This window comes from Opisthocomus hoazin, chromosome 6 (assembly GCF_030867145.1).
Source record: "Opisthocomus hoazin isolate bOpiHoa1 chromosome 6, bOpiHoa1.hap1, whole genome shotgun sequence".
Classification (NCBI taxonomy): Eukaryota; Metazoa; Chordata; class Aves; order Opisthocomiformes; family Opisthocomidae; genus Opisthocomus; species Opisthocomus hoazin.
In genome coordinates, this window is record NC_134419.1 from 39,709,742 (window position 1) to 39,720,364 (window position 10,623).

At 53.0% G+C, this 10,623-nt stretch overlaps 1 protein-coding gene and 1 long non-coding RNA gene across 2 annotated transcripts; one reads left to right on the forward strand and one right to left on the reverse strand.

The window, feature by feature from the left end:
- The first annotated feature begins 2,372 nt into the window (after positions 1–2,372).
- LOC142361604 (uncharacterized) lies at positions 2,373–3,934 on the forward strand. Its single transcript, XR_012764232.1, has 3 exons — positions 2,373–2,411; positions 2,962–3,027; positions 3,471–3,934. It is a non-coding gene; the product is annotated as an uncharacterized LOC142361604 (long non-coding RNA).
- Positions 3,935–4,545: 611 nt separating this feature from the next.
- LOC142361603 (cytochrome P450 2C19-like) lies at positions 4,546–10,269 on the reverse strand. The gene is made up of 9 exons (XM_075422780.1): positions 10,052–10,269; positions 9,462–9,624; positions 8,814–8,963; positions 8,349–8,509; positions 7,782–7,958; positions 7,129–7,270; positions 6,573–6,760; positions 5,834–5,975; positions 4,546–5,145 (listed from the first exon to the last, which is right to left on the reverse strand). Exons 1-9 carry the CDS (start codon positions 10,229–10,231, stop codon positions 4,964–4,966), a joined length of 1,485 nt encoding a protein of 494 aa, XP_075278895.1. The 5' UTR covers positions 10,232–10,269; the 3' UTR covers positions 4,546–4,963.
- Between the last annotated feature and the right edge of the window lie 354 nt (positions 10,270–10,623).

Here is a 10,623-nt window from a genome sequence, read left to right on the forward strand (position 1 = left end):
TGTCCAGATTTCTTGTTGTTAGCAGGATGGTAGCTTTTTCTCTTTTTTTTTTTTTTTCTGAAATAAAGCACAGGCTTGAAGAACATCTGCCATCATTGTGTAGAATCTCCTGTAGGCTTGCTGCCTGCACCTTCTCTCTTTGGACCTCGGCTCAGACGGTAGCGCTGCCCACCGTGCAGCCTGCAGCCCCCATCCCCGTGACCCTTGCTGTGGGTAGCCCTGCTGTCTGCCAATGCTGCTCAGCTTCTGCGGAGGAGCGTTTTGACCGAGTCCTTCCTCCATGCCTGGCTGTTTTGCGCCACGTACGGTGCATGGCACAGGCCAGACTCACAGTGATCTTCTCGGAGGCAGTCCCACAATTTTGTACTCCTCTTCCTAGCACTTCTTGGGGTTGGTGTTTAATGCCTCCTTTTACAGGTCTCTAGAGAGCTTTCTATGGCCAGGGCAACTCCTACGCTGCCACTACGTCTGCCCCAGTCTCCCAGGCTCAGAATTGTTAGGAGGAGAGGATTTTCCTGATGGACATGCCAGAAAGATTTGAGCTTGCTGGGGTCATCACTAGCTTCAGGCTGGTGGCCTACGGAGACGTCTGCCTCACCTGCCTTCCTCCTCTGCATGTCCTGTTTGTGGTGGTCTTGGGTGCTAGCTAAATCGGTGCTTACAGCTGGGTCGTCGTGGGGTGTGAGAACTGCTGAATGGATGAGGAAGAGATGTGCGAGGAAGAGAGGCCGACCTGTTTCCTCTCAGCCAGGCCGCTTTCCAGTGCCTGTAACAACTTCTTGCGAACAAAGCATTTCATTTCCACGAGTTTCAGACTCACTTCACTGGCCTCCCGTCTCCACATCGTCCAACACGGCTGTCAAGTGTGTGCGTAGAAATCAGGATAGGGCGCTTCCCTGAAACCGTTCTCCGCACAGGTGCTGCTTGGGGGATCTACAGCACTGCCAATGGTAATCCACGTAGAGTTCTTCTCCAAGCGCATGTAGACGTTTTCCCTGTCAGCATGAACAAGTATTGGTGGGTTAAAGTGTAATGAAAATTATCTCTCTACAGGTCCAAAGTGCTTTGTTGATTTATTATTGTTTACCCAATTTTCAGACAATAACATAGTCAAAGGCAGCATTCAGTAGTCACACAGTGGCTGTGAGATTTGGGCAAGCGGTCTTGGCCCAACGTTCACCTTCTGCAGAGGTGAATCCTCCCTTCCTACCAAAGCCCAAATGTTTTCCCCAGGTGCCTTTCAGTGCCCAGGCGGGTGCTGGGGCGAGCACATTCGGTTCAGGGGCACTGCTCAAAGCAGCAGCCCCGCAGGCTGTTGAGATCCTTGCGTTCTGTTGAGATCCATTTCCTTCAGGCCCTGCTCTGCAGAGCAGCTGGAAAGGTCTTGTACTTTGTGTGACAGCCCTCCTGGTTGGAGCATGAAGGAAGAGGGTGCAGGGTGGGCACAGGGATGGTCTTTGCCCAGCTGGCGGCTGGGATGACAGCATCCCGTACTGCTGTAGAGGAAAGACGGGCTGTGGGCTAAGGTGGAAGAGCAGGGGAAACACCTCCATTGGGCTCAGCTACTGCCCATGCCTGTTGACATGGGGCTCAGCTAGTGCCCATGCTTGTTGAGGAGGTCTGGCTGGAGGGGCAAGCATGCTGCCTGCTGTGTGGGCATGCGGGAGCTTGTGAGTCTGCTGAGAACAGAAGTGTGGGTGCCTACCAATGGAAGTGCATTATTAAGGGTGAAGATTAGAAATCCTACTCATCTAACCCACACGCTATGCTGGAATGTGTGTGATCGTGGAACCACAGAATCACAGAATGGTTTGGGTTGGAAGGGACTTTATAGATCATCTCTTTCCAACCCCCCTGCCATGGGCAGGGACATCTTCCAGCAGCCCAGGTTGCTCAGAGCTCCATCCAACCTGGCCTTGAACCCTGTTAGGGAGGGGGGCATCCACAGCTTCTCTGGGCCACCTGGGCCAGGGCCTCACCGCCCTCAGAGTAAAGAATTTCTTTTTTATAGCAAATCTAAATCTCCCCTCTTTCAGCTTAAAACCATTCCACCTTGTCCTATCACTCCATGCCCTTGTAAAAAGGCCCTCTCCAGCCTTCTTGCAGGCCCCTTCCCGGCAGGCGGCAGGCAGAGCTCTCCCTGGGGTCACAGAAGCTCCCCTTTACTGTGCTTCAGGCCCATCTTAGGGGCCCACCTGCCAGCTTTTGGGGGTCTCACAGAGCATATGGTCCTGTCTCCTGGCAGCCAGGCTTGGGACAGCCCTGCAGGTATGCCCACATAACCGCGCCGCAGACAGGGCTGTGGCACGCAGCCGGGAGGCTGTAAGGCAATCAGCTTCCTGGCCTTGGTCCTTGCAGTCATCTTGGTGGTGGTCTGTGTCCTCCAGTGGAAGAACTACAGCTGGACCCAGGTGACTGCCTTCCATCTCCTGGGTGCCTTGCTACGTCCAAGCCTAGGCCTCCACCTCAGAAACCTGATTCCACACCCTGTGAAGCTCTTGGGATGTTCAGGACCGCATCCCTGGGCACTCAGACGGTCTCTGCTCTGTCTCTCACAGGCTGGAACTCACCTTAGGAGTTGCAGTTTCTTTGTCCTTGTTCTGGCTGTAGATGTGAAAGTGAGGGGTTTCCCCTGTGTGAGAAGAGCAGACAGATTCTGGCTGTTCTAGTAAAGGCAACACTCGGGCATTGAGGTTTCCCATCTGCGAGGTTGTTCTCGTGGGCGGGCATCAAATGGAGCCTGTGACTGTTGCAGATGAAAGAGCGCTTTGGCATCCAGCTTGGAAGATGTTGGATATTATCGCCAGTATTATCCCCTGTGTGGTTATTTATCCCCTGAGTGTGTCCTGAGTTCTGGAGCTGTTCAGCAGAGACCATTTCCTCCCTGCCCTGTGCTTTCTGTGCAGTGGTTGGTGAGTTGTAGCTAGATGTTGTTGGTCACTGTGTTGTTCATTGTTTCAGACGAATCAATGTCCCGATGGGCAGGAGGAACATGAATACGAATCGTCCCCTCGCAGACCTCCAGACGTAAGCCATCTGTTCACTGATTCTTGACACAGCGCGCGTGCTGCCGAGTGACTTTCTAAATGCAGGCCTGGCTTTAAGGGTAGCCCTGGGCTAGTGGGGAGCTGAGGCTGAGCTCTCTCCCCACGCTCGCCTGGGGCTGCTACGTGACTGCTCTTTCTGGTTGCATGGCCGACCATTTGACGCAATCCCAGACGAGAGGCCAGCAACGGTGTGCTGTTATTTTAGAGTACACGGGCGTTGGGGCTGAACCTTGCACGGGTGAGAATGGAGGGAGAAGGAGGGCTGAACCTAAGGTGTGAGCAAACACGACATTTTCTTCAAAGCACTGCCAAACATTTCCAGAGAGGGAGGCGGGCGTTCGTGCATGCTGTATTCTCGGCAGTACTTACAAGGTCTCCGAGTACCCTGCGACAACCGTCAGAGAAATGATGTTTTTCCTCTAGGACTTTTATATGACCATGATGCAGGGGACAACAAATATCTATGCAAATGAAGATCGGGACAAACACCGCAAACCAGACATCTCCACACAAGCGAAGCCCATGAGGACACAGCAGCCCAGAAGAGAGCCGCCTGAGGTGGAATCCGTTTATGAGAACCATCCACCCCATCACTGAAAGAAAAGCACCAGATAGTGGCTGGGACGAGAAGTAACAGGCACGATCCTTTTCCAGGACACCAAGGGTCACACGGTTGCAGCCCATGACCAAACAAGTTTTCTCTGTGTGTACCTTAAATTCTGTGGAGGACAGGACACAGAGACTTTGGATGGGGCAAGAACTTGTTTGCAGTGATGCCTCTGAGGTGCGGATGCAAAAGGAGATTCCCCTGGAGTACCCAAGCTCTCAGGGAGAGATGGTTGTGCTGTCCTCCTAAAATTTAAGTGAATTCATTTTAATAAATAGCATCTAAATCCATGCAGTGACACTGAAGGTAGACAAGAGCAGCCAGAGAGTTGGTTGGAGTCCCCCTCACTCAGGTGCCTGAGCTTCTGGCAACAGCCTGCAAAGACAGGCGTGCGCTCTTCTCTGAATTTGGCAGGAGGAGTCCAGACCGTAAGCGAGGCGAAAGGATAGGCCCAAGAAAAGCAGAAGGAGAAGACAAGCCCAGCTGCAGAACTTAGGCCCTGTGATGGCAACATGCCTTCGTTCCCAACTGTTCCTTGCCCGTAACGGCCTCTCGCTCGCGCTGTACCTTGGTGTTTTGTCTGGGAGGTGGGGTGGGACTGTGGTTCGGGCAGGAGACACCATCCAGCGGAAGGATCTCCTCATCAGGCTTGGGGGAGATGGTGGGAGGAGGACAGAGAGGAGGGATGCTGCAGCTACCCTATGTCCAGCTGTGGGCAGCGGGACTGGCAGCCCCAAGAGGAGCAGAGAGAGCTGCTGATAGCCCCCAGGCTCCAGGACCCCTTTCCCTCCCATGCCATGAGCCTTGTGACTGGGTCCAGTGGCCGACGCAGGCAGGACCCTTGCCCTGGGAGGGACAGGCCGTCCCACAGGAAGAAAATAACGGCTCAGATCCTCATGAATAGGATTTTCTTTATTGGGACATTAGCGTAGGCACATGCAGCACTATCCATCTGCAAAGCATGCTGCTCTTGGTGGGACACAGGCTGCGGGAGAAGCAGGTCGTGAGGAGCCATGGGAGCTGTGTTTGGGAGGAAACCAGCTGTTTGATGCAGCCGCTGAGCTCAAGGAGCCCGTGGGCAGAGCATGAGTGCAACAGGCTGCACCGTCAGCCGGGGCCACCCTGTGACGCGGAGGAGTAGCAGTTCCAGGAGGCTATGAAAGTGTCTGCTCCATGCATGTACCTGTGTTTGGGCTGCCTTGCTGGAGGCCTTGGAAAGGTGAGCCAAGGCTCCTGCTGTTGGTTTTGGTAAGGGCGATGTAAAGGAGAAGCCAGGCTCAGGACAGCATGGAGGGAGGTTTTGTGCTTTTCAGCGGCGGAGAGCACAGAGCTGGTAGACAGGAGGTACGTTGCCTGTTCCACTCAGTGTCGGGGTTATGTTGAGTTCCTGGGGGTCGACCACAGGCTTCAAGGTAAAGTTCTGCAAGATGGTGGCCATGAATAAGAATATCTCCATGCGTGCCAGGCCCTCTCCAAGGCATATTCGCTTCCCTGCAAGGGAAAACAGCAAAGGCAGTGGGCATTGCCGAGTAGACCAGAGTCTGTGCTAAGCAGATGTGTGGTGCAGCTTTATTTACCAGATACAGCCGCAGCAGTGAGACGGCTGTCGGGATGACTAAGGACATTCGCAAGAGAAGAGTTTGTTGGAGAAAGGCCGTTGGAGTTTGGTTGGGTGTGTGAAGGAAGAACAGGAGGAGGAGTCTTCCACGTGGAGGGGGCACCACAGGAGACGAGAGAGAGCAAGGTGACGTAAAGCACGGGTGAGCAAGCGGAGGGTTGGGGCTGTTGGTAGGTGAGTGGTTGCAAGTAGCCCGAGAGGTCCTAAGGAGGTGCTGGGGAAAAGTGGAGCTACCACAGAAAGACAGGTTGGTTAAGGATGACTTTGGTCTTTTTATAGGAAGGGGACAGGTAGTTTTGAAAGTGTCAATGGGTCCCTTTCACGTCATTACACCGGCAGCTCCTAGTAGGAGTTTTTAGAAGCCCCCAGGCCCAACCAAGGTGGGAGATGCAGCTGGGGAAGGAAGTAGCAGGGAGGAGTTATCCAGAGAGCAGAAAGCCGCAAGGAAGCACCAGTGCGACAATGCTGGGAATAGGGAGTGTGTGTTATAGGGAAAGGCAGGGTAGTTCCCAGAGGAGGAGGTTGACGGAGAGAGGAAGAGAGAGAAAGGCTGTGCTTTACCTGCTGAGAAGGGCATGAAGAACTCGCTCTTCCTAAAGGTGCCATTCTCGTTCAAGAAATGCCCAGGGTTGAACTCGTTTGGGTTTGGAAACTCTTTGCTGTCATGGAGGACAGAACTGAGGATGGGAAAGATGGTGGTGCCCTGAGGTAAAACAAGGAGAAGAGCAGAACACGAAGGGGAGGCGAGTTAGATCACTGCATCCGACTGCCTGCCCAGTTCAGACTGAGCTTCCCAGCACAGCCCAACCAGCGCCTGTGCTTTGAACTAGTAGATCACAGGATGGCAGGGCTTGGAAGGGACCTCTGGAGATCATCTAGTCCAACTCGACTTGCCAAAGCAGGGTCACCCAGAGCAGGCTGCAGAGGTCCGTGTCCAGGCAGGTTTTCAAAATCTCCAGAGAAAGAGACTTCCCAACCCCTCTGGGCAGCCTGTTCCAGGGCTCCGTCACCCTCAGAGGGAAGAAGTTCTTCCTCATGTTGAGCTGGAGCTTCCTCTGCTTCAGTTTGTGCCTGTTGCCCCTTGTCCTGTCACTGGGCACCCGTGGAAATACTCTGACCCCAACCTCCTGACACCCACTCTTCAGATATTTGTAAGCACTTATAAGATAAAAACTTTCATGAAGGGCTGGATGACGAGAAGGTCAGGCCACAACATTCCTAGCTTTGGCTCGTAACCGACCGCCTAAGAGCAAACGCGCTGCCACCTTGTTGTTGAACTTGAGGGAGCTTGCGCACTAACCTTGGGAATGACGTAGTCTCTGAAGTGGGTGTCTTTGGTCACAGTGTGAGGGAGTGCCAGAGGGATGAGGGAGATGAAGCGCTGGATTTCATGGACCACCGCATCTGTGTAGGGCATCTGGGTGCGGTCAGCCACACAAGGTCTTCGTGATCGTCCGACTACCCGGTCAATCTCTTCTTGAACTTTCTCTGTCATGAGAGGCAAAACCATAACATGGGTAAATCAGACCAAACCTGCCTGAACAGGTTTCCCTAAGCTGTCCGCACATCACAGATCACAGTTGGTGGGACCATTGATGTTTGGTTTTGGTGTCGACTAGAGTACAGCTGCACTGCTGCCAATGCAAAGGATGTTGTCCCAGTGACTCAGCTAAAGAGGAGTACTGGGAGAGAACAATGGGGACACAGTCAGGTCCCTGGCTGTGATGGGAGGGCAGCTGATGGTGATGGGTAAACCATGAAAGAGGGAGAGGAGACAAGTTGGGAGAAGGATGCGGTGTTACACACGCTCCAAGCCCAGTGGAATAGCTAGAGAAGAAGCGGTCACAGACTGGTACCTTGGATCTTTGGGTATTTGAGAAGAAGCAGGAGCCCGTATCTTATGGTGGTGCTCGTTGTCTCAGTCCCGGCAAGGAACAAGTCAAAGGCGCTGGTTATCAGGTTCTCTGTGTGGAAACTGGAGTTGGGACGGTCTTTCTCCTAGGGAAAAGGCTGGTCTGTTTCTCTGGGTGGGCTGAGAGAAGTGGCCCTTTCTTGAGTCAGCCCAGGCCTTCCTTTTCACCTAGAGCTGTAGCATTTCTCTGCTAAGGTGCAGCAGCCATCTGGGACATTGCAATGCCAGCTTTGTGCAGAGCAACCTGCTTTCACGCTGTGCACCGAACAGTACCTGGCTGCCTGTTTGTCCTTGCTATGCCAACTGCTTCCCAGTGAAAGAAGCGCAAGACCTGATTGCAGCTGTCCCTGTGTTTTGGTGAGAGCAGACGAAGGTCTTGCTGTCCAAACAGCTGCAGGTAGAGGCTGGTGAGTGTGCAGACCCAGAGCTGTAAGCTCTAACTCGGGCAATGTCTGGGGTATTGCTGGTGTCCTCCCACCGCACAGCCCAGCTGCCCAGGAAGGGGTCATCCTAATGTCTGTGTTTCTCCAGACAGGGAAGGAGACCTGAGCGTAGGGGTGTTTGGGGGTGAGCTGGGGCTGTGTGTCATCTCCTCACCTCCTGCATTTTGTTGAGGAAGCAGTCGATGAAATCCCGAGGCGAGCTGGGATCTACGGAGGCTTGGTGCACCTTCAACTCCTCTGACACAAAGGCTTTTAGAGCATCGGTTTCCGAGAATATTTTGTTGTGAGGGCCAGGCAGGTAATCGAGGATGTTTGAGAACATCTGGTAGAGCTGGAAGGAGAGAAACAGGAAGGTCCCTAACCTGACCATTGCCCCATGCTTTGATATTGGCAAAAAGCCTAGGAAGGCCCCAACCCTCTCAACTGAGCCGAGCAGCAGGGCTGTGAGGTTGGGCAGTCTGACAGGACAGTAGGGGCTTGCTCAGTAGTAGAAGGAACCTTAGAGGTGGAGAACAGTGTTCGGGACTAGGGGGAAGGTGCACTTAGATGTCCAAACCAGCTCCACTGGTGAGGGTGCTTCTTGCTCTTGAATGAATTCCCTCCTGTGCAGCAGAGCACTGATGGGGCCCTAGTTAGAAAACTGAAACGGGGCTTCCCTGGGAGGGAGGTCTCCTGCTCCTGTGGGAGAATATTGCCTCTGTGAAATGGCTACTGAATGTACCTGTCCCCAGTGGGAGTTCAGCATCGCAAAGATATTGTTCATGTTGTTCATCAGGGACAGGAACTTCTTGTCTTTATAGTCATATCGTTTCCCAAAGACGATGGAGCATATGACATTGGAGACAGCACAGCTCAGCATGAAGGTTGGGTCAAAAGATGTTCCTGTGATTTGAGAAAAGTTACAAAGCATTAAAAAAACCCCAGAAAACTATGGCTCCTTATGGCTACTGTGGGTAACCCGAGCTCTGGTTGTTAGTGGAAGTACCAGATCACAGTCTCCGAGTGACACAGAAGGGTCCTCCAAAAAGAACAGTATATGATCACGGAATTATTTACTGCTTTGTAAGCAGGGGTAGCTGGTGCATGGACCAAACACATGGGAACTTCAGTTCCATGCTAAAGACAAGGGCTCCCTTAAAACAGTCGTTCTTTTGCAAATGTAAGCTGTGTTATAAAAGGACCTTACCCTTTGTTTTGTCGATGTCTTCCAGCAAGAACTCGGTTTCCTCCAGGATCCTCTCTTCAATGCTCCTCTTCCCCATTCCAAAGTTGCGCAGAGTGCTGAGAGCAAACCGTCGGACTTCTAACCACTCCTTGTTGTTGCTAAAAATAATCCCTGCAGAGGAAGAAGGAAGAGGTAAGACCTGGCTTGGGCGTGCTGGGTGCAAGATGAACGGAGGCTCACGGTGACAGTGAATCCTGTCCCTGGGAGAGCGCTGGCATGGTAGTGTCACAGGGTACTGTGGTTTGGAGGCAATCTCTGGAGGTCCTGTAGTCCAGCTGCCTGCTTTTGGCCTTCTCCACCACATACCCAACCTCCTGTTGACCAACCCTTCACTCGTATCCGCGCATAATTCCCCTTGCTGCAGCTGCTGGCGGTTGCCACTTGCCTTTTCACTGCCCATCGCTGAGGTCAGTCTGGCTCTGTTTCTCTGCTACCCTCTTTGGGTGGTGGGAGCCAGCAGTTACAGCCCACTCAGCCGTCCCTTCTCCAGGTGGGACCCACCCACTCCCCACAGTCTTCCCTCGTGCATGGTGCATTCCTGCTCTGATCTGACAAAGGCACACACAGCCCTTCCCTTCTCCTCAGAAGGAGCTTGCTCAGCAAACATACCTAATCCTTTGTTAGCCCTCTCTGCTGCTGGCGTGTGTCCTCTGGCAGCAAACTCATCTGCGCGATCAACCAAGGCTTCTTTCACCACATCATATCCGTGCAGCACCACCACTGGATCAGAGCCCATGTGCACTGTGAACACTGGTCCATACTCTTTGCTGAGCTGCCAAAATGCAAGCAAGAACATGGCACTGTGAACTTTGAACTCTGTGAACTGTGAACACTGGTCCATACTCTTCACTGAGCTGTCAAAACGCAAGCGAGAACATGGTTGTGGAGCAGCTGAGAAGGAGCGGTTGAGAAGTGTTCTTGCTGCTGCATCCCTTTGCAGGCAGTGCAGCCTCTTAGACCAGCAAGGTCAAGAACTGGTCCTCTCGTGATAAATGTGGGTGTGGAGAGGGTGCCCAGCTATCAGGCCCTGAACAACAATGGCAACAGCAGTGACGGGCAGCAGCTGAGATCCCCATGACTTTTCTGCTCCTCTGGGATTGCCCCTCCTCAAGCTACGGCCACAGGTTGTCCCCAGGCTCTCATCCCACGCATTTCTCTCCCAGAGAAGAAAGTAAGAGAGAAGAAGAGAATGGTCTTACCTTCTGGAGGGTTTTGGCCAAGTCCTTTGGTTTCACCTGCAGCACGTTACCTAGGATGGGAAGGGGAGCTGGTCCTGGAGGCATCTTCCCCTTTCCAGACCGCCCTTTCCATGCCGCAAGGGAGAGCAGGCAAGCGATGCAAACCAGGAGGACAACAGTGGCTGCTCCCAGGAGCTCCATTGGCTTCTGCGGCTCAGGACGGAGTGACTCTGGCTGCCGGAGCCCGAGTTTATATACTGAAGGGCTGTGTTAGCTGTGACGTGTAGCAGCCATGCTGTTAGCTCAACAGGAGGTTTTGAATCACGTGGCTGAGTTGGTCATTGTTACCAGTCAATCATTTGTTGGACTGCCCTCTGTTATGAAACTAGGACTTGCTCGGTGTTAATTGGTTGTGGAAGACACACCTTATCTCAAGCTACTGCAGAAGCCAACAAAAGGTTAAGAAATTCATAATGTGCTCATAAAACCTGTTTTGTTTCCCCAAAAGTCCATTTTTAAAGACATCACAGTGAGGGCACACTCTGCTACTGAGGCGCTTCCAGAAATTCACTGTCACGAGAGCATCTTCCAAG

Excerpts from the sequence above, each read along its gene's own strand:
- LOC142361603 (XM_075422780.1), bottom strand. The coding sequence starts at position 10,231 with ATGGAGCTCCTGGGAGCAGCCACTGTTGTCCTCCTGGTTTGCATCGCT. Across the intron at positions 8,964-9,461 it reads GAGGGCTAACAAAGGATTAG|GGATTATTTTTAGCAACAAC; the intron begins GTATGTTTGCTG and ends CTTCCTCTGCAG. Across the intron at positions 5,976-6,572 it reads GAGACTACGTCATTCCCAAG|GGCACCACCATCTTTCCCAT; the intron begins GTTAGTGCGCAA and ends GTTTTACCTCAG.